Source organism: Anomalospiza imberbis, unplaced genomic scaffold (assembly GCF_031753505.1).
Source record: "Anomalospiza imberbis isolate Cuckoo-Finch-1a 21T00152 unplaced genomic scaffold, ASM3175350v1 scaffold_764, whole genome shotgun sequence".
NCBI classification, from domain to species: domain Eukaryota; kingdom Metazoa; phylum Chordata; class Aves; order Passeriformes; family Viduidae; genus Anomalospiza; species Anomalospiza imberbis.
In genome coordinates, this window is record NW_027100382.1 from 2,135 (window position 1) to 29,883 (window position 27,749).

The window sequence follows — 27,749 nt, forward strand, 5'->3', positions numbered from 1 at the left end:
GGTCGGGGTCTCACCGGTGTCCTTGTCGGCCCCGAAGAGCACGGAGGGGGGGTTGGGGTGCACCAGGAGCTGCAGGTAGTTGAGGGCGAACTTCTCCACGTACTCGCGCAGCTGCTCCTTCTCGTACATGCGCTTGATGAACTGCAGCGCCTGCTGCCGCACCTGCGCACACGGGGGGCACCTGGGTGGCACCTGTGTCACCTGGGTGGCACCTGGGTGGCACCTGTGGCACCTGGGTGGCACCTGGGTGGCACCTGTGGCACCAGGGTGGCACCTGTGTCACCTCTATCACCTGTGTAACCTGGGGCACCTGTGCAACTGCAGCGCCTGCTGCCGCACCTGCGCACACCGCGGGCACCTGGGTGGCACTTGCGCACACCTGGGTGACACCGGGTGACACCTGGGTGGCACCTGTGCACACCGGGGGCACCTGGGTAGCACCTGTGTCACCTGGGTGGCACCTGCGCACACTGGGGGCACCTGGGTGGCACCTGTGTCACCTCTATCCCCTGTGTAACCTGGGGCACCTGCGCAACTGCAGCGCCTGCTGCCGCACCTGCGCACACCGGGATCACCTGGGTGACACCAGGGTGGCACTTGCGCACACCTGGGTGACACCCGGGTGACACACGGATGGCACCTGTGCACACCGGGGGCACCTGGGTGGCACCTGTGTCACCTCTATCCCCTGTGTAACCTGGGGCACCTGCGCAACTGCAGCGCCTGCTGCCACACCTGCACACACCGGGATCACCTGGGTGGCACCTGTGTCACCTGGGTGGCACCTGCACACACCGGGGGCACCTGGGTGGCACCAGGGTGGCACCTGGGTGGCACCTGTGTCACCTCTATCCCCTGTGTAACCTGGGGCACCTGCGCAACTGCAGCGCCTGCTGCCGCACCTGCGCACACGGGGGCACCTGGGTGGCACCTGGGTGGCGCCTGTGGCACCAGGGTGGCACCTGGGTGTCACCTGTGTCACCTCTATCACCTGTGTAACCTGGGGCACCTGTGCAACTGCAGCGCCTGCTGCCGCACCTGTGCACACCTGGGTGACACCTGTGCACACCTGGGTCACTTGGGTGGCACCTGGGTGGCACCTGCACACACCTGGGTGACACCTGTGCACACCTGGGTCACTTGGGTGGCACCTGGGTGGCACCCGGGTGTCACCTGCGCACACCTGGGTGACACCTGTGCACACCTGGCTGGCACCCGGGTGACACCTGTGCACACCTGGGTCACTTGGGTCACCTGGGTGGCACCCGGGTGACACCTGCGCACACCTGGGTGACACCTGTGCACACCTGGGTGACACCTGGCTGGCGCCTGGGGCACCCACCCACCTGGGACACCTGTGTCATCGGTGTCACTGGGTCACCCAAACCCTCCAAGATCCCCTTGGCATCCCAAAAATCCCTCGGGATCCCCAAATCTCCCCCAGACCTCCTCAGGACCCCCCCCAAACCTCCCAAAATCCCCCCACATCTCCCCAAACCCCCCCCCCCCCACAAAGTCCCCAAATCCCCTCCAAACCTCCCCAAAAATCCCCAAAATCCCCCCAAATCTCCTTAGGACACCCCCAAACCTCCTAAAATGCCCCCCAAACCTCCCCCAGATGTCCCCAAATCTCTCCAAACTCCCCCCAAACCTCCCCAAAATCCACCAAACCTCCCAAATCCGCCCCCAGACTATCCCAGGACCCCCCAAACCTTCCCAAATCCCCCCCAAACCTCCCAAAATTCCTCCAAATCCTCCCCAAACCTCCTCAGGACCCCCCAAAATCCCCCCCCAAAATCCCCAACCCCCCCCAAATATCCCCAAACTCCCCCAAATCTCCTCAGGACCCCCAAATATCCCCAAACTCCCCCAAATCTCCTCAGGACCCCCCAAATGTCCCCAAATCCCCCCCAAACGTCCTCAAATCCCCCCAAATCTCCTCAAGACCCCCCAGATGTCCCCAAATCCCCCCCAGATGTCCCCAAACTCCCCCCAAATCTCCTCAGGACCCCCCAAGCGTCCCCAAATCCCCTGATGTCCCCGGGCTGTCCCCACCTTGTCCTTCTCGTGGGAGCTGAGGTCCAGCAGCACGTGCAGGTACTGGAACTGCCGCGACGGCCGCTTGAAGATCAGGTCCCGCAAGGTGGACATGCCCAGGTAGGTGCGGCTCTGCGGGGACACCGGTGGCACCTCCCCGTGTCACCTCCCTCGCGTCACCTCCAGGTGTCACCTTCCCCATGTCACCTCCATGTGTCACCTCCATGTATCTCCTCGTGTCACCTCCATGTGTCATCTCCAGGTGTCACCTTCCCCATGGTCACCTCCATGTATCTCCTCGTGTCACCTCCATGTGTCATCTCCAGGTGTCACCTTCCCATGTCACCTCCATGTGTCTCCTCGTGTCACCTCCATGTGTCATCTCCATGTGTCACCTTCCCCATGTCACCTCCATGTGTCATCTCTAGGTGTCACCTCCACCTCCCCACCTGGTGTCACCTCCAGGTGTCATCTTCCCCACGTCACCTCCCCATGTCACCTCCATGTGTCATCTCTAGGTGTCACCTCCACCTCCCCACCTGGTGTCATCTCCAGGTGTCACCTTCCCCATGTCACCTCCATGTGTCACCTCCATGTATCTCCTCGTGTCACCTCCAGGTGTCATCTCCAGGTGCCACCTCCCCATGTCACCTCCATGAGTCATCTCTAGGTGTCACCTCCACCTCCCCACCTGGTGTCACCTCCAGGTGTCACCTCCCCCATGTCACCTCCATGTGTCTCCTTTTGTCACCTCCATGTGTCACCTCCACCTCCCCACCTGGTGTCACCTTCAGGTGTCACCTCCCCCGCATCACCTCCACGTGTCTCCATGTGTCATCTCCAGGTGTCACCTCCCCATGTCACCTCCACGTCCCCATCCGGTGTCACCTCCAGTTGTCACCTCCACGTGTCTCCTCATGTCTCCTCCCTGTGTCACCTCCAGGTGTCACCTCCACGTGTCTCCTCATGTCTCCTCCCTGTGTCACCTCCAGGTGTCACCTCCACGTGTCTCCTCATGTCTCCTCCTTGTGTCACCTCCAGTTGTCACCTCCACGTGTCTCCTCATGTCTCCTCCCTGTGTCACCACACATCTCCTCATGTCTCCTCCCTGTGTCACCTCCAGGTGTCACCTCCACGCGTCTCCTCATGTCTCCTCCCTGTGTCACCTCCAGTTGTCACCTCCAGGTGTCACCTCCCCACCCAGCATTCCCTGGCCGTGTCACCTCCGTGTGCCACCCTGTGTGTCCCCCCCCGGTGTCCCCTGCCCGCGGTGTCCCCACCTCGTCCTCGCAGTACTTGCGGATGACCTCCAGGGCGCTCTCGGTGATCAGCGGCGCCTCCAGCACCACCTTGGTGAAGATCCTGGGGACAGGGACAGGGACAGGGACAGTGCCGATGGCACCGTGCCGGGCACACGCTGGGGGTGGCCCTGGGGCTGGCCTGGGCTTGGTGGCTCTGCTCTGTCCCCAGCGGTGGCACTGGCGGCACCAGCTCGGCCCTAACGGCTCTGCGCCATCCCTGGGGACACCGTCCTGGTGGCCCTGTCCTAGACCTGGTGGCACTGACCCAGACCTGGTGGCCCTGTCCTACGCCTGGTGGCACTGACCCGGACCTGGTGGCCCTGTCCTACACCTAGTGGCGCTGTTCTAGACTCGGTGGCACTGACCCAGACCTGGTGGCCCTGTCCTACGCCTGGTGGCACTGTCCTAGACCTGGTGGCACTGACCCAGACCTGGTGGCCCTGTCCTAGACCTGGTGGCACTGTCCTAGACCTGGTGGCACTGACCCAGACCTGGTGGCCCTGTCCTACACCTAGTGGCGCTGTTCTAGACTCGGTGGCACTGACCCAGACCTGGTGGCCCTGTTCTATGCCTGGTGGCACTGTCCTAGACCTGGTGGCCCTGTCTTAGACCTGGTGGCACTGTCCTAGACCTGGTGGCACTGTCCTAGACCTGGTGGCACTGACCCAGACCTGGTGGCCCTGTCCTACACCTAGTGGCACTGTTCTAGACCTGGTGGCACTGACCCAGACCTGGTGGCCCTGTCCTACGCCTGGTGGCACTGTCCTAGACTCGGTGGCACTGACCCGGACCTGGTGGCCCTGTCCTACACCTAGTGGCGCTGTTCTAGACTCGGTGGCACTGACCCAGACCTGGTGGCCCTGTCCTAGACCTGGTGGCACTGTCCTAGACCTGGTGGCACTGACCCAGACCTGGTGGCCCTGTCCTACACCTAGTGGCACTGTTCTAGACTCGGTGGCACTGACCCAGACCTGGTGGCCCTATCCTACGCCTGGTGGCACTGTCCTAGACCTGGTGGCACTGTCCTAAACCTGGTGGCACCAACCTGGTGCTGGTGGCACCAACCCCACCCCAGTGACACAAACCCAGCCTTGATGGCACCATCCCAATGGCGCCAACCCAACCCTGGTGACACCAACCCATCCCTGGGGGCAGCAACCCAACCTTGGTGACACCAACCCAATCTGGTGTCCCCATTCCAATGGCACCAACTCAAGCTTGGTGGCACCAACCCATCCCTGGTGGCACCAACCCACCCCTGGTGACATCAACCAATCTCTGGTGGCACCAACCCAACCCTGGTGACACCAACCCAACCCTGGTGTCCCCATCTCAATCTGGTGTCCCCATCCCTGGTGACACCAACCCATCCCTGGTGACACCAACCCAACCCTGGTGGCACCAGCCCAAGCCCCGTGTCCCCACCGGATCCCCGGTGACGTCCCCGGTGTCCCCTACCCGTCCTTCTGGTCGGGTTTCTCCTGCAGCCCGGCCAGCAGCCCAATCAGGCACTCGTCGTAGCGCTCGAGGCCACCGGGGCCACCGCGGGCCAGGTGGGCGTTGTACTCCTGGAAGAGCCACGCGAAGGCCAGGTCCAGGCGGCCCCGGACGTCGTCCAGGATGAAGGACAGCACCTCGCCCTTGACGGGCACCTCGAACTGCGTCACCAGCGAGGCCAGGATCTTCACTCGGGCCTGCGGGGGCACTCCACGGTCACTCAGTGGTCACTCAGTGGTCACTCAGTGGTCACTCAGTGGTCATTCCATGGTCACTGAAGGGTTACTCAAGGGTTACTCAAAGGATTAGTCAAGGGTCACTCAAGGGTCACTGGAACTGCGTCACCAGCGAGGCCAGGATCTTCACTCGGGCCTGCGGGGGCACTCCACGGTCACTCAGTGGTCACTCAGTGGTCATTCGATGGTCATTCAAAAGGGTCGTTCAATGGTTACTCAAGGGATACTCAGGGATTAGTCAAGGGTCACTCCATGGTCACTCCATGGTTACTCAAGGGATACTCAGGATTAGTCAAGGGTCACTCCATGGTCACTCAGGGGTCACTCCATGGTTACTCAAGGGATACTCAGGGATTAGTCAAGGGTCACTCCATGGTCACTCAGGGGTCACTCCATCGTCACTCCATGGTTACTCAAGGGATACTCAGGGATTAGTCAAGGGTCACTCCATGGTCACTCCATGGTTACTCAAGGGATACTCAGGATTAGTCAAGGGTCACTCCATGGTCACTCAGGGGTCACTCCATGGTTACTCAAGGGATACTCAGGGATTAGTCAAGGGTCACTCCATGGTCACTCAGGGGTCACTCCATGGTCACTCCATGGTTACTCAAGGGATACTCAGGGATTAGTCAAGGGTCACTCCATGGTCACTCAGGGGTCACTCCATGGTCACTCCATGGTTACTCAAAGGATACTCAGGGATTAGTCAAGGGTCACTCCATGGTCACTCAATGGTTACTCAAGGGTTATTCAAGGGACACTCAAGGGTTTCCTGGGGGTGGTTCCAGGGAAATTTTGGGGGTATCCCAGGTGTGCCCAGGTGAATCCCAGGTGTGCCCAGCTGTGCCCAGGTGTATCCCAGGTGCCCCCAGGTGTATCTCAGGTGTGCTCAGGTGTATTCCAGCTGTGCCCAGGTGTATCCCAGGTGCCCCCAGGTGTATCTCAGGTGTGCTCAGGTGTATTCCAGCTGTGCCCAGGTGTATCCCAGGTGTGCCCAGGTGTATCCCAGCTGTGCCCAGGGTTATCCCAGCTGTGCCCAGGTGTATCCCAGGTGTCCCCAGGGTTACCCCAGGTGCCCCCAGGTGTATCCCAGCTGTGCCCAGGTGTATCCCAGCTGTCCCCAGGGTTATCCCAGGTGTGCTCAGGTGTATCCCAGGTGTCCCCAGGGTTATCCCAGGTGTCCCCAGGTGTATCCCAGGTGTGCTCAGGTGTATCCCAGCTGTCCCCAGGTGTATCCCAGGTGTGCCCAGGGTTATCCCAGGTGTCCCCAGGTGTATCCCAGCTGTGCCCAGGGTTATCCCAGCTGTGCCCAGGTGTATCCCAGCTGTGCCCAGGTGCCCCCAGGTGTATCTCAGGTGTGCTCAGGTGTATCCCAGGTGTCCCCAGGGTTATCCCAGCTGTGCCCAGGTGTATCCCAGGTGTGCTCAGGTGTATCCCAGATGCCCCCAGGGTTATCCCAGGTGTGCTCAGGTGTATCCCAGGTGTCCCCAGGGTTATCCCAGGTGTCCCCAGGTGTATCCCAGCTGTCCCCAGGGTTACCCCAGGTGCCCCCAGGTGCATCCCAGGTGTGCCCAGGTGTGTGGCGCGTACCTGGGCGGCCCCGCTGGCCGCCACGGCCCTCTCGGAGCGCAGGATGCGGCGCACGGCGCCGAGCTTCAGCTTCTCCACCTGCACCTCGCTGAGCGGCTTCAGCACGTCGCTGAGGCGGAACACCTTCTTACGGCCCCCGGCGCCCGCCAGCCTGCGCGGGGACACCGGGGTCACCGGGGGTCACCGGGGGGACAGCGGGGTCACCGGGGGGACAGCGGGGTCACTGGGGGGACATCAGGGTCTTCAGGGGACATTGGGATCATCTGAGGGGACATCGGGTCATCGGGGTCACTGGGGGGGACATTGGGGTCATCTGAGGGGACATCGGGGTCATCCAAGGGGACATCGGGGTCATCAGGGTCATCCGTGGGGACATCGGGTGATGGGGGGGACACTGGGGTCATCCAAGGGGACACTGGGTCATCAGGGTCATCCACGGGGACATCGGGTCATCGGGATCTTTGGGGTCACCGGGGGGGACATTGGGGGTCACCTGAGGGGACTTTAGGGTCATCTGATGGGACATTGGGCTCATTGGGGTCACCGGGGGGGACATTGGGGGTCACCTGAGGGGACTTTGGGGTCATCCGTGGGGACATTGGGGTCACCGTGGGGACATTGGGGGTCACCTGAGGGGACTTTGGGGTCATCCGTGGGGACATTGGGGTCACTGGGGGGACATTGGGGGTCACCTGAGGGGACTTTGGGGTCATCTGATGGGACATTGGGCTCATTGGCGTCACCGGGGGGGACATTGGGGGTCACCTGAGGAGACTTTGGGGTCATCCGTGGGGACATTGGGGTCACTGGGGGGACATTGGGGGTCACCTGAGGGGACTTTGGGGTCACCTGAGGGGACTTTGGGGTCATCTGATGGGACATTGGGTTCATTGGGGTCACCGGGGGGACATTGGGGGTCACCTGAGGGGACTTTGGGGTCATCTGATGGGACATTGGGCTCATTGGGGTCACCGGGGGGACATTGGGGCCATCTGAGGGGACATCAGGGTCATTGGGGGGACACTGGGATCATCCGTGGGGACATCGGGGCCACTGGGGGGACACTGGGGTCATCCGGGGGAACACACCCCACCCCACAGCCCGCCGTGACCCCCGGGCACTGACCGCGGCTGCGTGGCCGGCATGATGGGCTCGGGCCGGCGCTTGGCCTGGGGGGTCTCGTCCGGCAGCCCCGCGGCCGAGCCGTGGGCGCCCAGCACGGCGATGGCCTGGCCCTGGCCCAGCGCCGACAGGCGCCGCTTGATGACCACGGCGTCCGGCTTGGCCACCTTCTCCTCCTTGGGCTCCTCACGCAGCAGCTTGGTCTGCTCCACGCCTGGGACGGGTGGGGACGGTGAAATTGGGGTGGGAATGGTGAAATTGAGGTGGAAACGGTCAAATTGGGGTGGGGATGGTCAAATTGGGGTGGGAACGGTCAAATTGGGGTGGGAACGGTCAAATTGGGGTGGGGATGGTCAAATTGGGGTGGAAACGGTCAGATTGGGGTGGAAACGATCAGATTGGGGTGGGGATGGTCAGATTGGGGTGGGAATGGTCAAATTGGGGTGGGGATGGTGAAATTGAGGTGGAAACGGTCAAATTGGGGTGGGGATGGTCAGATTGGGGTGGAGATGGTCAAATTGGGGTGGGGATGGTCAAATTGGGGTGGGGATGGTCAAATTGGGGTGGAAACGGTCAAATTGGGGTGGAAACAGTCAGATTGGGGTGGGAACGGTCAAAATGGGGTGGGGATGGTCAAAATGGGGTGGGGATGGTCAAAATGGAGTGAGAATGGGGTGGGGGTCCAGGGATTTGTGGGTGGCCACCACGACAACGGTTTGGCCACTCATGAACTCATGAGGGGCAGTGAAACTCAACGAGAGTTTGTCCAACCTGGGTGAACTCCACCCAAAACTCCCCAAATCCACATTCCAACCTTGGATTCCACCCAAAACCTCCCAAATCCTCATTCCACCCCAATTTTTGCCCCTCCTTGGAGCCAAAACCCCCAAATCTCCCCCATCGGGTGTACCCCAAAACCCAACCGACCTCACCCAACCTCCGTGAATTCCACCCCAATCCCGACTTCTCCCACATCCACCCCGATCTCCAGGGACGGGGGGTGTCCCCTGACCTGGCCCCAGCCCGGCCGCGGTCATCTGGGTGGCCATCAGTCGGGCCAGGTGCTTGATCTGCGCCTCGGTGCCGGCCGACTCCACGGGCGTGTAGGTGGCCTGGAAGGAGGCGGGCATGGCCTCGGGCAGGTACACCATGCTGATCAGCACCTGCGGGGAGACGCGGCCCCAAAAACACCTCAGGGACCCCGGAACCGCCTCCGAGACCCCAGTACTGCCTCAGGAACTCCAAAAACACTTCAGGAACCCTGAAAACACCTCAGGGACCCCAAAACTGCCTTGGAGACCCCAAAACTACCTCAGGGACCCCAAAACTGCCTAAGGAACCCCAAAAAACACTTCAGGAACCCTGAAAACACCTCAGGGACCCCAGAAACACCCCAGGAACCCTGAAAACACCTCAGGGACCCCAAAACTGCCTTGGAGACCCCAAAACTACCTCAGGGACCCCAAAACTGCCTTGGAGAACCTCAAAACCACCTTGGAGACCCAAAAACCACCTCAGGGACCCCAAAACTGCCTTGGAGAACCTCAAAACCACCTTGGAGACTCAAAAACCACATCAGGGACCCCAAAACTGCCTTGGAGAACCTCAAAACCACCTTGGAGACCCAAAACTACCTTAGGGACCCCAAAACTGCCTTGGAGAACCTCAAAACCACCTTGGAGACCCAAAAGCCACCTCAGGGACCCCAAAACTGCCTTGGAGAACCTCAAAACCACCTCAGGGACACCAAAACTGCCTTGGAGACCCCAAAACCACCTCAGGGACCCCAAAACTGCCTTGGAGACCCCAAAACCACCTCAGGGACTCCAAAACTGCCTTGGAGACCCCAAAACCACCTCAGGGACCCCAAAACCGCTTTGGGGACACCAGGAGTGTCCTTAAGACCACCTCAGGTTCCCCAGAGTGTCCCCAAGACCCCTCAGAGCCACCCCAAAAGTGTCCCCAAGGCCGATGTCCCCTCCCTGACCAGGTTGGCCACATTCTCGGGGGTCAGCAGCGGCTGCAGGAACTCGGCCGTGATGTCGGTGTCCGAGGGGACAGTGACCGCTCCGGCCGCTTTGGCCACGGCCACCACCGGCGCCTCCAGGTCCTTGTCCTCGTCGTCCTCGCCCAGGGGTGGCTCTGAGGGGACACGGGAGGGTCCTTGAGTGTCCCCAAGGGGCCACCAGCAGGAGCTGGGGGACAGCGGAGGGTCACTGGTGGTGCCCTCCTGGAGGACCTGAGGGACACTGAATGTCACCTCCCCTCGCCCGGGGTCACCGGGAGGGACTGGGGGGGTTTTAATGTCACCAACTGTCCCCAGTGTCTCCATGAGGCCACTGGGACCACCCGATGGTCACCACAGGGGATGTGACACCAATGCCACCACAGCTTGAGGCCGGCGTCAGGCTCGTCCCGGGGCCACTTTCAGAACCCTCTGATGGGCCACCAGCACCCAACCTGAACCCTGATGGCCACCACCATGGGGGAGGTGACAGTGACGCCATCATGGGCAAGGTGACACCAATGCCACCACAGCTCAAAGGTGGCATCAGGCTCGTCCCAGAGCCATTTCCAGAACCCTCTGATGGCCACCACGGCCACCACCACCCACCCTGAGCCTTGATGGCCACCACAGCCACCATCCACCCTGAACCCTGATGGCCACCATCACAGGGGAGGTGACACCAGTGCCACCACGGGTTCTCACCGATCTTCATTTTCTTGAGGGCGGCATCGGGCTCATTCCAGGCCATTTCTGATGGCCACCACCACCCACCCTGAACCCTGATGGCCACCAGCACAGGGGAGGTGACACCAGTGTCACACTCACCGATCTTCATCTTCTTGAGGACGGCGTCGGGCTGGTCACTGGGCCATTTCTGATGGCCACCACCAGCCACCCTGAACCCTGATGGCCACCACGGCCACCACCCACCCTGAACCCTGATGGCCACCACGGCCACCACCCACCCTGAACCCTGATGGTCACCAGCACAGGGGAGGTGACACCAGTGTCACACTCACCGATCTTCATCTTCTTGAGGGCGGCGTCGGGCTGGTCACGGGGCCATTTCTGATGGCCACCACCACCCACCCTGAACCCTGATGGCCACCACGGCCACCACCCACCCTGAACCCTGATGGCCACCAGCACAGGGGAGGTGACACCAGTGTCACACTCACCGATCTTCATCTTCTTGAGGACGGCGTCGGGCTGGTCACGGGGCCATTTCTGATGGCCACCACCACCCACCCTGAACCCTGATGGCCACCATGGCCACCACCCACCCTGAACCCTGATGGCCACCAGCACAGGGGAGGTGACACCAGTGTCACACTCACCGATCTTCATCTTCTTGAGGACGGCGTCGGGCTGGTCACGGGGCCATTTCTGATGGCCACCACCAGCCACCCTGAACCCTGATGGCCACCACGGCCACCACCCGCCCTGAACCCTGATGGCCACCAGCACAGGGGAGGTGACACCAGTGCCACCACGGGTTCTCACCGATCTTCATTTTCTTGAGGGCGGCATCGAGCTCATTCCAGGCCATTTCTGATGGCCACCACCACCCACCCTGAACCCTGATGGCCACCAGCACAGGGGAGGTGACACCAGTGTCACACTCACCGATCTTCATCTTCTTGAGGGCGGCGTCGGGCTCGTCGCGGGGCCGCTTGCGGGCGTCGCGGGGGCTGGGCATGCTGCGGGCGATCTCGGCCTGCGGCGTGCCCAGGTCCACCAGCAGCGTGGTGATCTGCGGCTGGAAGTCGCCCGAGGACGGGTGCCGCAGGACGCTCAGCAGGTGCAGCTTCAGGTTCTTCCGCACGCTGCTCACCTGGGACTTGGCCAGCGTGGGCGGCAGGTTGGCTACCAGGGGGGACATGGGGTTAGGGACACCTGGGGACACCTGGGACTTGGCCAGTGTGGGCAGTAGGTTGGCTACAAGGGGGGACATGGGGTTAGGGACACCTGGGGACACCTGGGACTTGGCCAGTGTGGGCGGCAGGTTGGCTACGAGAGAGGACATGGGGTTAGGGACACCTGAGGACACCTGGGACTTGGCCAGCGTGGGCAGTAGGTTGGCTACGAGAGAGGACATGGGGTTAGGGACACCTGGGGACACCTGGGACTTGGCCAGTGTGGGCAGTAGGTTGGCTACAAGGGGGGACATGGGGTTAGGGACACCTGGGGATGTGGGAGACGGGACACCTGGGAGCTGCTGCCCACCAGAGCTCAGAGATGACCCCGGGCAGTGTCACCGAGGCCACTGATGTCCCCAGAGGCCTCGGGGACGTTACCATGGAGGCCTGGATGATCTCAGCCGTGAACATGGGGTGACCAAGGGACACCAGGGGTGACCAGGGACATCAGGGGACATCAGGGGACGTTACCATGGAGGGTCTCGTAGGCCTGGATGACCTCGGCCATGAACATGGGGTGACCAAGGGACACCAGGGGTGACCAAGGGACACCAGGGGTGACCAGGGACATCAGGGGAGTTACCATGGAGGGTCTCGTAGGCCTGGATGACCTCGGCCATGAACATGGGCCGCTGGCGGGCGATGGTGGCCAGCGAGCCGAGCGCGGCCGTCAGGTTGATGCTGGAGATGGCCGGGTGCACCATGAACTTGAGCAGCTGCTCCAGCGCCGCCTTGCCCTCCTCCCACAGCACGTCTGGGGACACCGGGGACACCGGGGTCACCCACGCGTCCAGGGTCACCGGGGTCACCGACCCGTGGGGAGGTCACCGGGGCCCCAGTCAGGGGGTCAGTGAGGTCCCCAGCTCAAGGGGTCACTGGGGTCTCACCTCAAAGGGTCAGTGGGGTCACCCCACCCCAAATCCCCCCACTCACTGTACTTGGTGACGGGGTGACCCCAATCCCATTCCCAATCCCATTCCTATTCCCATTCCCATTCCCAATCCCATTCCCGACCCCATTCCCCACTCACTGTACTCGATGAGAGGGTGACCCCAATCCCATTCCTGACCCCAATCCCATTCTTGACCCCAATCCCAATCCCAACCCCATTCCTGACCCCAATCCCATTCCCATTCCCATTCCCGACCCCATTCCCCACTCACTGTATTCGATGACGGGCTGACCCCAATCCCATTCCCATTCCCAATCCCATTCCCATTCCCATTCCCAACCCCATTCCCCACTCACTGTATTCGATGACGGGCTGACCCCAATCCCATTCCCATTCCCAATCCCATTCCCATTCCCATTCCCAACCCCATTCCCCACTCACTGTATTCGATGACGGGCTGACCCCAATCCCATTCCCATTCCCAATCCCATTCCCGACCCCATTCCCCACTCACTGTACTCGATGACGGGCTGACCCCAAGCCCATTCCTGACCCCAATCCCAATCCCAATCCCATTCCCATTCCCATTCCTGACCCCATTCCCCACTCACTGTACTCGATGACGGGCTGACCCCAACCCCATTCCCATTCCCAATCCCAATCCCAACCCCAATCCCATTCCCATTCCCCACTCACTGTACTCGATGACGGGCTGACCCCAATCCCATTCCCATTCCCAATCCCAATCCCATTCCCATTCCTGACCCCATTCCCCACTCACTGTACTCGATGACGGGCTGACCCCAATCCCATTCCCCATCCCAATCCCATTCCCGACCCCATTCCCCACTCACTGTACTCGATGACGGGCTGACCCCAACCCCATTCCCATTCCCAATCCCAATCCCAACCCCATTCCCATTCCCATTCCCATTCCCATTCCCGACCCCATTCCCCACTCACTGTACTCGATGACGGGCTGACCCCAATCCCATTCCCAATCCCATTCCCATTCCCGACCCCATTTCCCACTCACTGTACTCGATGACAGGCTGACCCCAATCCCATTCCCATTCCCATTCCCAATCCCATTCCCGACCCCATTCCCCACTCACTGTACTCGATGACGGGCTGACCCCAATCCCATTCCCATTCCCAATCCCATTCCCATTCCCATTCCTGACCCCATTCCCCACTCACTGTATTCGATGACGGGCTGACCCCAATCCCATTCCCATTCCCAACCCCATTCCCGACCCCATTCCCCACTCACTGTACTCGATGATGGGGTGACCCCAACCCCATTCCCATTCCCAATCCCGACCCCATTCCCATTCCCATTCCCAACCCCATTCCCGACCCCATTCCCCACTCACTGTACTTGATGACGGGGTGGTCCCGCGGGATGCGCTCCAGGCTGACGTCGTTCTCGTGCCGCTTGGGGACGTCGGAGTCGGCCGTGCGGGGGGACAGGGTGACGATGAGCCCCTCCACGAACTTGATGGCGTGCGTGCGGATGCCGTCGTTGTCCGAGTCCAGCAGCAGGATGATGTCGCTGGCCATGGAGGACATCATCTCCCAGCACGCCTCCTGCAGCTCGCTGATCACCTTGGACTTCACCATCCACTGGGGATCCCGGGGGAAAAAAAAACCAAAAAAACCCCGGGAATGGGGGAAAAGGGAAAAAAAAAAAGTTATTTTTAACGGGGAATTACGGCAATAGAGAGGGAATTTTTATGGGTAATTATGGTAATTAATACTGACTATTAAGACTGTTTTTGGGTGTAATTATGGTAATTACATTGGATCTCAAAGCATTTTTAATTGATAATTATGGTAATCGGCATTGATTATTAATATCAACATTACGTGTAATTACGGCAGTTCCATTGGATCTCGAAACCTTTTTGATGGGTAATTACAGTAATTAATACTGACTATTAAGACTGTTTTTGTGTGTAATTACGGCAGTTACATTGGATCTCAAGGCATTTTTAATGGGTAATTATGGTAATTGGCATTGATTATTAATATCAACATTACGTGCAATTACGGCAGTTACACTGGATCTCAAAGCATTTTTAATGAATAATTATGGTAATTGGCATTGATTATTAATATCAACATTACGTGTAATTACAGTAGTTACATTAGATCTCGAAACCTTTTTTATGGGTAATTACGGTAATTAATACTGACTATTAAGACTGTTTTTGTGTGTAATTACGGTAGTTACATTGGATCTCAAAGCATTTTTAATGGGTAATTATTGTAATTGGCATTGATTATTAATATCAACATTACGTGTAATTACGATAATTACATTGGATCTCAAAGCATTTTTTTTATGGGTAATTACGGTAATTAATTTTGTAGATAATTACGGTAGTTATATTGGATCTCAAAACCTTTTTTTACGGATAATTATGGTAATTGGTATTGACAATACCATTTTTATGGGTAATTATGCCAATTGTATTGCCTGTTAAAACCTTTTTTACAGATAATTGCAGTAATTGCAGTAATTATTATTGAGCAAGACAAATTTTATGCATAATTACGGCAGTCGGGTTGCCTATCAAAACCTTTTTTATGTGTCATTACGGTAATCTGGATCAAATCTTAAGGCCATTTTTATGTGTAATTACGGCAACTGCCTCGGCCATTAGAAACCTTTTTAGGATGTAATTATGCTAATTAGTATCAGATATTAAAGCTATTTATACAGGTAATGATGGTACCCAACATTAAGGACATTTTAATGTGAATTGCAGTAATTAGTACCGAAAGCTAAGGCCATTTTAATGTGTAATTATGCAAATTGCATTAGCTACTAAAAACTTTTTTAATGTGCGATTATGGCAATTGGCATCAAATATTAAACCTGCTTTTATGCGTAATTACGGCAATCTGGATCAAATATTACGACCACTTTTACGCGAATTACGGTAATTAGTATTGAATATTAAGATCATTTCTATGTGTAATTACAGTAATTATATTGGCTATTAAAGCCGATTTTGATGTGCAATTATGGTAATTGGTATCAAATATCAATGTTTATTTAATTACAATTTTTGTAATTAAAAAATTTTGTAATTTTTTAATTACAAAAATTGTGTCAAATACCAGAAAAACATTGCTATTTTCATGTATAATCACAATAACTTTAATAATTATAATAATTTAATAATTATGTACTTCTATCTATACGCATAAAATAATTTTTAAAAACCAAATTTAACGCTTATTAACGCAACCAAGCACTAATATTTCCCATCAGCACCATTAATAAAAACCCCATTAACGAGCATTAATTAGCTCAGCACCCCCTTTCCAGAACCACCCCATTCAGTAAAAAAAAAAAAAAACAAAAAAAACCAAAAAAAATCTCAATTTCCCCTCCGGTTTCGAGTAGAAACTCCCGGATTTTTGCGGCGGGGCCCCGCCCGAGCCCCCGGCGGTGGCCTCACCTGCAGGGCCACCTTGTAGAGCTGGGTCATGGTCAGGATGGCCTTCTTGACCACGTTGACGTTCTCGTCCTTGAGCAGCATGTTCAGGTTGGCGACGAGCTTCAGCAGCAGCTCGATGTCCCTTTTGCTGGGGGAACGCGGGGTCACCCCAGAGCCGCAGGAACGGCCCCAAAATTCCCAACAAAACGGCCCCAAAAAACTCACGCAGGAACAGCACCAAAATTCCCATGGGAACAGACCAAAATTCCAATGGGAACAGATCAAAATTCCCACCAAAACGGCCCAAAAATTCCCATGGGAACAGACCAAAAAATCCAACCAAAACGGCCCAAAATTCCCATCAAAACGGCCCAAAAATTCCCATGGGAACAGACCAAAATTCCCATGGGAACAGCCCCAAAATTCCCATGGGAACGGCCCCAAAAATCCCATGGGAACGGCCCCAAAATTCCCATGGGAACAGCCCCAAAAATTCCCATGGAAATGGCCCAAAAATCCCATGGAAACAGCCCAGAATTCCCATCAAAACGGCCCCAAAATTCCCATGGGAACAGCCCCAAAAATCCCACCAAAACGGCCCAAAAATTCCCATGGAAACGGCCCAAAATTCCCATCAAAACGGCCCCAAAATCCCCATGGAAACAGACCAAAATTCCCATCAAAACAGCCCCAAAATTCCCATGGGAACAATCCCAAAATTCCCATGGGAACAGCCCCAAAAATCCCACCAAAACGGCCCAAAAATCCCATGGAAACGGCCCAAAATTCCCATCAAAACGGCCCCAAAATTCCCATGGGAACAGCCCCAAAATTCCCATGAAACGGCCCCAAATCCCCATGGGGACAGATCAAAATTCCCATCAAAACGGCCCCAAAATTCCCATGGGAACAGCCCCAAAATTCCCATGAAACGGCCCCAAATTCCCATGGGAACAGCCCAAAAATTCCCATGGAAACAGCCCCAAAAACTCCCGTGGGAACAGCGCCAAAATTCCCATGGGAACAGCCCCAAAATTCCCATGGAAATGGCCCCAATTCCCATGGGAACAGACCAAAATTCCCATGGGAACATACCAAAATTCCCATGGGAACAGCCCCAAAATTCCCATCAAAACAGCCCCAAAATTCCCACCAAAATGCCTCAAAAATCCCTATGGAAAAGGCCTGAAATTCCCACCAAAATGGCCCAAAAATTCCCATGGAAATGGCATCAAAATTCCCATGGAAACGGCCACAAAATTCCCACCAAACCAGCCCAAAATTCCCATGGGAATGGCCACAAATTCCCATGGAAACAGCCCAAAAATTCCAAGGAAATAGCCCAAAATTCCCACCAAAATGGCCTCAAAATGGCCTCCAAAACAGCCCCAAAATTCCCACCAAAACGGCTCAAAAATTCCCCCCAAAAAGTCCCAAAATTCCCAACAAAACAGCCCCAAAATTCCTCCAAAACAGCCCCAAAAATGACCCTGAAAGAGCCCCAAAATCCCGCAAACGAGCCCCAAAAATGGCTCCAAAAGAGCAGAAAAATTCCCCCAAAAAATGCCCCAAAATCCCCCCCAAATCTGCCGTATTTCCCCCCAAATCTCACCAGGCCTCCTCGATGAATCCCACCACGAATTTCCGGACCTCGATGGATTTGTCGGCCTGGAAGGCGATGATTTCCTGGGAAAGGGACACAGCGGGGGTCACAGCGGGGTGGGGGCGCCCCAAATTCCCCCAAATTCACCCCAAATCCATCCTCAGATCCTGCATCCATCCCAAATTCCCCCAAATTCACCCCAAATCCATCCCCAGATCCTGCATCCATCCCAAATTCCCCCAAATTCACCCCAAATCCATCCTCAGATCCTGCATCCCTCCCAAATTCCCCCAAATTCACCCCAAATCCATCCCCAGATCCTGCATCCATCCCAAATTCCCCCAAATTCGCCCCAAATCCATCCCCAGATCCTGCATCCATCCCAAATTCCCCCAAATTCACCCCAAATCCATCCCCAGATCCTGCAGCCATCCCAAATTCCCCCAAATTCCCCCAAATCCATCCCCAGATCCTGCATCCATCCCAAATTCGCCCAAATCCATCCTCAGATCCTGCATCCATCCCAAATTCACCCCAAATCCATCCCCAGATCCTGCATCCTTCCCAAATTCCCCCAAATTCACCCCAAATCCATCCCCAGACCCTGCATCCTTCCCAAATTCCCCCAAATTCACCCCAAATCCATCCCCAGATCCTGCATCCATCCCAAATTCCCCCAAATCCATCCTCAGATCCTGCATCCATCCCAAATTCCCCCAAATTCACCCCAAATCCATCCCCAGATCCTGCATCCATCCCAAATTTCCCCAAATTCACCCCAAATCCATCCCCAGATCCTGCATCCATCCCAAATTCCCCCAAATTCACCCCAAATCCATCCTCAGATCCTGCATCCATCCCAAATTCCCCCAAATTCACCCCAAATCCATCCTCAGATCCTGCATCCATCCCAAATTCCCCCAAATTCACCCCAAATCCATCCCCAGATCCTGCATCCATCCCAAATTCCCCCCAAATTCACCCCAAATCCATCCTCAGATCCTGCATCCATCCCAAATTCCCCCAAATTCACCCCAAATCCATCCCCAGATCCTGCATCCATCCCAAATTCCCCCAAATTCACCCCAAATCCATCCTCAGATCCTGCATCCATCCCAAATTCCCCCAAATCCATCCCCAGATCCTGCATCCATCCCAAATTCCCCCAAATTCACCCCAAATCCATCCTCAGATCCTGCATCCATCCCAAATTCCCCCAAATCCATCCCCAGATCCTGCATCCATCCCAAATTCCCCCAAATTCGCCCCAAATCCATCCCCAGTTCCCCCAGACCCACCTCAAATTTCTAGATCCATCCCAAATTCCCTCAAACTCACCCCAAATCCATCCCAAATTTGCCCAAATTCCCCCAAACCCTTCTCAAATTCACGGATCCATCCCCAAATTCCACCAAATTCACCCCAAATCCATCCCCAATTCCCTCAAATTTCCCCAAATCCATCCCAGATCCTGGATCCATCCCCAGTTCCCCCAAATCCATCCCAAATTCCCCCAGTTCCCAGATCCATCCCAAATTCCTGGATCCATCCCAAATTCCTCCAAATTTCCCCCAAACCCATCCCAGATCCTGGATCCATCCCAAATTCCCCGATTCCCCCCAGACCCATCCCAAACTCCTGGATCCATCCCAGATTCCCCCCAGACCCATCCCAAACTCCCGAATCCATCCCAAATTCCCAGATCCATCCCAAACTCCCCCCAGACCCATCCCAAATTCCCGAATCCATCCCAAATTCCCGGATCCATCCCAGATTCCCCCCAAACCCATCCCAAACTCCCCCCAAACCCATCCCAAATTCCCGAATCCATCCCAAACTCCCAGATCCATCCCAAATTCCCCCCAGACCCATCCCAAACTCCCGGATCCATCCCAAATTCCCCCCAAACCCATCCCAAATCCATCCCAAATTCCCGAATCCATCCCAAACTCCCGGATCCATCCCAGATTCCCCCCAAACCCATCCCAAATCCATCCCAAACTCCTGGATCCATCCCAGATTCCCCCCAAACCCATCCCAAATCCATCCCAAACTCCCGGATCCATCCCAGATTCCCCCCAAACCCATCCCAAATCCATCCCAAACTCCCGGATCCATCCCAGATTCCCCCCAAACCCATCCCAAATCCATCCCAAACTCCCGGATCCATCCCAGATTCCCCCCAAACCCATCCCAAATTCCCCCCAGACCCATCCCAAACTCCCGGATCCATCCCAAACCCATCCCAAATTTCCCCCCGGATCCATCCCAAACTCCCGGATCCATCCCAAACCCATCCCAAATTTCCCCCCGGATCCATCCCAAACTCCCGGATCCATCCCAAACCCATCCCAAATTTCCCCCCGGATCCATCCCAAACTCCCGGATCCATCCCAAATCCCCGCTCACATCCAGGAAGTTGTCCAGGAGCGTGGGGTCCTTGTTGATGATCAGCTCCTGCACCTGGGGACATCGTGGGGACATCGTGGGGACAGAGCCACCTCCTCCCCACTCCCATTTCCCACCCCAAATCCCAAATTTCCCCCCCCAAATCCCAAATTCCCCCCCCAAATCCCGAATCCCCCCCCCAAACCCCACCTAAATTCCGCCTTTTCCCACCCCAAACCTCAATTTACCCCCACCCCAAATTCCCTTTTGCTGCCCAAATCCCACTCACTCCTCCCCTAAATCCCATTTTCTTCCCATCCATTCCTCCCCAAATCCCAATTTCCCCCCCCAAATCCCACCTAAATTCCAACTTCCCTCCCCCCAAATCCCAATTTCCCCCCCAAATCCCACCTAAATTCCAACTTTCCTCCCCCCAAATCCCAATTTCCCCCCCCAAATCCCACCTAAATTCCAACTTTCCCACCCCAAATCCCAATTTCCTCCCCTCCAAATCCCACCTAAATTCCAACTTTCCTCCCCAAATCCCAATTTCCCCCCCCAAATCCCACCTAAATTCCAACTTTCCTCCCCCCAAATCCCAATTTCCACCTCCCAAATCCCACCTAAATTCCAACTTTCCTCCCCCCAAATCCCAATTTCCCCCCCAAATCCCACCTAAATTCCAACTTTCCTCCCCAAATCCCAATTTCCCCCCCAAATCCCACCTAAATTCCAACTTTCCTCCCCCCAAATCCCAATTTCCCCCCCAAATCCCACTCATCCCCCCCCCCAAATTTCACTTTTTCCCACCTCCAATCCCATTTCCCACCCCAAATCCCAATTTCCCACCCCAAATCCCACCTAAATTCCAACTTTCCTCCCCCCAAATCCCAATTTCCCCCCCCAAATCCCACCTAAATTCCAACTTTCCTACCCCAAATCCCAATTTCCTCCCCTCCAAATCCCACCTAAATTCCAACTTTCCTCCCCAAATCCCAATTTCCCCCGCCAAATCCCACCTAAATTCCAACTTCCCTCCCCCCAAATCCCAATTTCCCCCCCCAAATCCCACCTAAATTCCAACTTTCCTCCCCCCAAATCCCAATTTCCACCTCCCAAATCCCACCTAAATTCCAACTTTCCTCCCCCCAAATCCCAATTTCCACCTCCCAAATCCCACCTAAATTCCAACTTTCCTACCCCCAAATCCCAATTTCCACCTCCCAAATCCCACCTAAATTCCAACTTTCCTACCCCCAAATCCCAATTTCCCCCCCAAATCCCACTCATCCCCCCCCAAATTTCCCTTTTTTCCCACCTCAAATCCCATTTCCCACCCCAAATCCCAATTTCCCCCCCCAAATCCCACCTAAATTCCAACTTTCCTACCCCAAATCCCAATTTCCCCTCCAAATCCCACCTAAATTCCAACTTTCCTCTCCCCAAATCCCAATCTCCCCCCCAAATCCCACTCATCCCCGCCCCCAAATTTCGCTTTTTCCCACCTCCAATCCCATTTCCCACCCCAAATCCCAATTTCCCCCCCAAATCCCACTCATCCCCCCCCCAAATTTCACTTTTTCCCACCTCAAATCCCATTTCCTACCCCAAATCCCAATTTCCTCCCCCAAATCCCACCTAAATTCCAACTTCCCTCCCCCCAAATCCCAATTTCCCCCCCCAAATCCCACCTAAATTCCAACTTTCCTCCCCAAATCCCAATTTCCCCCCCCAAATCCCACCTAAATTCCAACTTTCCTCCCCAAATCCCAATTTCCCCCGCCAAATCCCACCTAAATTCCAACTTTCCTCCCCCCAAATCCCAATTTCCCCCGCCAAATCCCACCTAAATTCCAACTTTCCTCCCCCCAAATCCCAATTTCCCCCCCAAATCCCACCTAAATTCCAACTTTCCTACCCCAAATCCCAATTTCCCCCCCAAATCCCACCTAAATTCCAACTTTCCTACCCCAAATCCCAATTTCCCCCCCCAAATCCCACCTAAATTCCAACTTTCCTCCCCCCAAATCCCAATTTCCCCCCCAAATCCCACTCATCCCCCCCCCAAATTTCGCTTTTTGCCACCTCCAATCCCATTTCCCACCCCAAATCCCAATTTTCCCCCTAAATCTCGCTATTTCCCCCAAATCCCACACACCCCCCAAATTCCACCTTTTGCACCCCAAATCCCATTTTTCCCCAAAAAATTCCCTTTTTTCCCTCCAAAATCCCATTTTCCCACCCAAAATCCCATTTTTCTCCCCCAAAATCCCATTTCTCCCCCCAAAATCCCATTTTTCCCCCCCAAAGTCCCATTTTTCCCACCCAAAATCTGTTTTTTTTCCCCCAAAAATCCCATTTTCTCCCCCTCAAATCCCATTTCTTTCCCTCAAAATCCTTTTTTGCCCCCCAAATCCCATTTCCCCCCTCAAAATCCCATTTTCCCCCCCCCAAAACCCCATTTTTCCCCCCAAAATCCCATTTTCCCCCCCCCAAAATCCCATTTTCCCCCCCCAAAATCCCATCCCCCCCCCCAAAATCCCATTTTTTCCCACCCAAAATCCCTTTTTTTTCCCCCAAAATCCCATTTTCTCCCCCTCAAATCCCCTTTCTTCCCCCCAAAATCCCTTTTTCCTCCCCACAAAATCCGATTCTGTCCCCACAAATTCCCATTTTTCTCCCCCTCAAAATCCCATTCCCCCCCCAAAATCACATTTTCCCCCCCAAAATCCCTTTTTCCCCCAAAAATCCCATTTTCTCCTCCTCAAATCCCATTTCTTCCCCCCAAAATCCCTTTTTCTCCCCCACAAATCCGATTCTGTCCCCCCAAATTCCCATTTTTCTCACCCAAAATCCCATTTCCTCCCCCCCAAAATCCCATTTTTCCCCCCCAAAAATCCCATTTCCCCCCCAAAATCCCATTTTCTTCCCCTCAAATCCCATTTCTTCCCCCCAAAATCCTTTTTCCTCCCCCCAAATCCCATTTTTCTCCTCCAAAATCCCATTTCCCCTCCCCAAAATCCCATTTTTCCCACCCAAAATCCCCTTTTCCCCCAAAAATCCCATTTTCTCCTCCTCAAATCCCATTTCTTCCCCCCAAAATCCCTTTTTCTCCCCACAAATCCGATTCTGTCCCCCCAAATTCCCATTTTTCTCACCCAAAATCCCATTTCCTCCCCCCCAAAATCCCTTTTTTCCCCCAAAAATCCCATTTTCTCCCCCTCAAATCCCCTTTCTTCCCCCCAAAATCCCTTTTTCTCCCCACAAAATCCGATTCTGTCCCCACAAATTCCCATTTTTCTCCCCCTCAAAATCCCATTCCCCCCCCAAAATCCCATTTTTCCCACCCAAAATCCCTTTTTTTCCCCAAAAATCCCATTTTCTCCCCCCTCAAATCCCCTTTCTTCACCCCAAAATCCCTTTTTCTCCCCACAAATCCGATTCTATCCCCCCAAATTCCCATTTTTCTCCCCCCAAATTCCCATTTTTCTCCCCCAAAATCCCATTTCTCCCCCCAAAATCCCATTTCCCCCCCCCCAAAATCGCATTTTTCCCACCCAAAATCCCTTTTTCCCCCCAAAAATCCCATTTTCTCCCCCTCAAAATCCCATTTCCCCCCCCCAAAATCCCATTTTTTCCCCCCCAAAATCCCTTTTTCCCCCCAAAATCCCATTTTCTTCCCCTCAAATCCCATTTCTTCCCCCCAAAATCCTTTTTTCCTCCCCCCAAATCCCATTTTTCTCCTTCAAAATCCCATTTCCCCCCTCAAATCCTCTTTCTTCACCCCAAAATCCCATTTTCTCCCCCTCAAATCCCCTTTCTTCACCCCAAAATCCCTTTTTCTCCCCACAAATCCGATTCTGTCCCCCCAAATTCCCATTTTTCTCCCCCAAAATCCCATTTCTCCCCCCAAAATCCCATTTTCTCCCCCTCAAATCCCATTTCTTCCCCCCAAAATCCCATTTCCCCCCCCCCCAAAATCCCATTTTTCCCCCCAAAAATCCCATTTTTTGCCCAATCTCACCTGTTTTAGGATGGTGATTTTCCCCTCGTTCCCGATCAGCGCCGCCTGGTTCAGCAGATCCACCACCTGGGCACGGAATTTTGCCCGTTTTTCCAGATTTCCCCGTTTTCTCAACCGTTCCGAGCTGCTGCTCCCGTCCCTCCAATCCCCATTTTTCCCGTTTTTTTCCCCTTTTTTTCCCCAATTTTCCCGTTTTTCCCTGTTTTTTTCCCGTTTTTTTTCCCCATTTTTCCCGTTTTTCCCGGTTTTTTCCCCATTTTTCCCGTTTTCTCACCCGTTCCGAGGTGCTCCTGACGTCGCTCCCATCCCCATTTTTCCCATTTTTCCCATTTTTTTCCCCATTTTTCCTGGTTTTTTTCCCGGTTTTTTCCCCATTTTTCCCGTTTTCTCACCCGTTCCGAGGTGCTCCTGACATCGCTCCCATCCCCGTTTTTCCCCGTTTTTCCTGTTTTTTTTCCCCGTTTTTCCCCATTTTTTCCCCGTTTTCTCACCCGTTCCAAGGTGCTCCTGCCGTCACTCCCATCCCCATTTTTCCCGTTTTTTTCCCCATTTTCCCCATTTTTTCCCGTTTTTTTCCCCATTTTTCCCGTTCTTCACGTTTTTTTCCCGTTTTTTCCCGGTTTTTTCCCGATTTCCCCCGTTTTCTCACCCGTTCCGAGGTGCTCCTGACGTCGCTCCCATCCCCATTTTCCCCGTTTTTCTCGGTTTTTTTCCCCATTTTTCCCCATTTTTTCCCGTTTTTTCCCCGTTTTTTCCCCCATTTTTCCCCGTTTTCTCACCCGTTCCGAGGTGCTCCTGACATCGCACCCATCCCATTTTCCCCGTTTTTTTCCCATTTTTTCCCGTTTTTTTTCCCCATTTTTCCCCGTTTTTTCCCGATTTCCCCCGTTTTCTCACCCGTTTCGAGCTGCTGCTCCCGTCCCTCCCATCCCCATTTTTCCCATTTTTTCCCGGTTTTCACCCCATTTTTCCTGCTTTTCATCCCGTTTTTTCCGTTTCTCACCCATTCCGAGCTGCTCCTCCCGTCCCTTCCTTTCCATTTTCCCTTTTTTTCCAGGTTTTTATCCCATTTTTTCCCCCATTTCTTCCCATTTTTTACCCGTTCCGAGGTGCTGCTCCCGTCCCTCCCATCCCCATTTCCCCATTTTCCCCCGTTTTTTCCCTGTTTTTACCCAATTTTTCCCGGTTTTTATCCCGTTTTTCTCATTTTTCCCCGTTTCCTCACCCATTCCGAGGTGCTCCTGACGTCGCACCCATCCCATTTTCCCCGTTTTTTCCCATTTTCCCCGTTTTTTCCCATTTTCCCCGTTTTTTTCCCATTTTTCCCGGTTTTTTCCCATTTTTTCCCGTTTTTTTTCCCCATTTTTTCCCGTTTTTTCCCGATTTCCCCGCTTTCTCACCCCTTCCGAGCTGCTGCTCCCGTCCCTCCCATCCCCATTTTTTCCCATTTTCCCCGGTTTTCACCCCATTTTTCCTGCTTTTCATCCCGTTTTTTTTTCCGTTTCTCACCCATTCCGAGCTGCTCCTCCCGTCCCTTCCTTTCCATTTTCCCTTTTTTTTCCAGGTTTTTATCCCATTTTTTCCCCATTTTTCCCATTTTTTACCCGTTCCGAGGTGCTCCTCCCATCCCTCCCATCCCCATTTCCCCATTTTTCCCCGTTTTTTCCCTGTTTTTACCCAATTTTTCCCGCTTTTTATCCCGTTTTTCTCATTTTCCCCGTTTCCTCACCCATTCCGAGGTGCTCCTTCCGTCCCTCCCATTCCATTTTCCCCGTTTTTTCCCATTTTTTCCCGTTTTTTTTCCCCATTTTTCCCCGTTTTTTCCCCATTTCCCCGTTTTCTCACCCGTTCCGAGGTGCTCCTCCCATCCCTCCCATCCCCATTTCCCCATTTTTCCCATTTTCCCCGTTTTCCCCCCATTTTTCCCGGTTTTTATCCCGTTTTTCCTCATTTTTCCCGTTTTCTCACCCATTCCGACGTGCTCCTCCCATCCCTCCCATTCCATTTTCCCCGTTTTTTTCCCATTTTTCCCGTTTTTTTCCCCCGTTTTTCCCGTTTTTTTCCCCATTTTCCCCCGTTTTCTCACCCGTTCCGAGGTGCTCCTGACGTCGCTCCCATCCCCATTTTTCCCATTTTCCCCATTTTTTTCCCCATTTTTCCCGTTTTTTTCCCGTTTTTCCTGTTTTTTCCCCATTTTTCCCCGTTTTCTCACCCGTTCCGAGGTGCTCCTGCCATCGCTCCCATCCCCATTTTTCCCATTTTTCCCATTTTTTTCCCCATTTTTCCCGTTTTTTTCCCGGTTTTTTCCCGTTTTTCCCCATTTTTCCCCGTTTTCTCACCCGTTCCGAGGTGCTCCTGCCGTCACTCCCATCCCCATTTTTCCCATTTTTCCTGGTTTTCCTGTTTTTTACCCCGTTTTTCCCGGTTTTTTCCCCATTTTTTACCCCGTTTTTCCCGTTTTTTTCCCCATTTTTCCCGTTTTTTCCCGGTTTTTTTCCCGTTTTTCCCGGTTTTTTTCCCCATTTTTCCCGTTTTCTCACCCGTTCCGAGGTGCTCCTGACATCGCTCCCATCCCCGTTTTTCCCGTTTTTCCTGTTTTTTTCCCCGTTTTTCCCCATTTTTCCCCGTTTCCTCACCCGTTCCAAGGTGCTCCTGCCGTCACTCCCATCCCCATTTTTCCCGTTTTTTTCCCCATTTTCCCCATTTTTCCCGTTTTTTTTCCCCATTTTTTCCCGTTTTTTTCCCCATTTTTCCCGTTCTTCACGTTTTTTTTCCCGTTTTTCCTTCCCGGTTTTTTCCCGATTTCCCCCGTTTTCTCACCCGTTCCGAGGTGCTCCTGACGTCGCTCCCATCCCCATTTTCCCCGTTTTTCCTCGGTTTTTTTCCCCATTTTTCCCCATTTTTTCCCGTTTTTCCCCGTTTTTTTCCCCATTTTTTCCCCGTTTTCTCACCCGTTCCAAGGTGCTCCTGACGTCGCTCCCATCCCCATTTTCCCCGTTTTTCCCGGTTTTTTCCCCATTTTTCCCGTTTTTCACGGTTTTTTTCCCGTTTTTCTCGGTTTTTTTCCCCATTTTTCCCGTTTTTTTTCCCGTTTTTCCCGGTTTCCCCCCCGTTTTCTCACACCGTTCCGAGGTGCTCCTGACGTCGCTCCCATCCCCATTTTTTCCCGTTTTTTTCCCCATTTTTTCCCGTTTTTTTCCCCATTTTTCCCCGTTTTTCCTGTTTTTTTCCCCCGTTTTTCCCATTTTTCCCCGTTTTCTCACCCGTTCCGAGGTGCTCCTGACGTCGCTCCCGGGCTCCTCCTCGCTGGGGCGGGGGCTGGGCCCCTCCTGGCCCCCGGCCATGGCCCCTGCCGAGACCCCAGACCCTATAGAGACCCTATAGAGACCCCAGACCCTAGAGAGACCCCAGACCCTATAGAGAGACCCCAGACCCCATAGAGAGAGACCCCAGACCCCATAGAGAGAGACCCCAGACCCCATAGAGAGAGACCCCAGACCCCATAGAGAGAGACCCCAGACCCTATAGAGAGACCCCAGACCCTATAGAGAGAGACCCCAGACCCTATAGAGAGACCCCAGACCCTATAGAGAGAGACCCCAGACCCTATAGAGAGAGACCCCAGACCCTATAGAGAGACCCCAGACCCTATAGAGAGAGACCCCAGACCCTATAGA

The 27,749-nt window shown here is 54.6% G+C and overlaps 1 protein-coding gene across 1 annotated transcript; it reads right to left on the minus strand.

The window, feature by feature from the left end:
• On the minus strand, positions 1-27,428 carry SYMPK (symplekin scaffold protein; the record flags this gene model as incomplete). Its single annotated transcript, XM_068179146.1, has 16 exons — positions 27,336-27,428; positions 24,073-24,138; positions 20,070-20,123; positions 17,670-17,743; positions 16,079-16,205; positions 13,982-14,231; positions 12,297-12,467; positions 11,421-11,660; positions 9,774-9,928; positions 8,799-8,949; positions 7,790-8,000; positions 6,665-6,815; positions 4,797-5,032; positions 3,318-3,399; positions 2,056-2,169; positions 1-162 (listed from the first exon to the last, which is right to left on the minus strand). Coding segments are annotated over exons 1-16 (2,325 nt in total), but the record flags the coding sequence as incomplete, so codon positions are not given.
• Between the last annotated feature and the right edge of the window lie 321 nt (positions 27,429-27,749).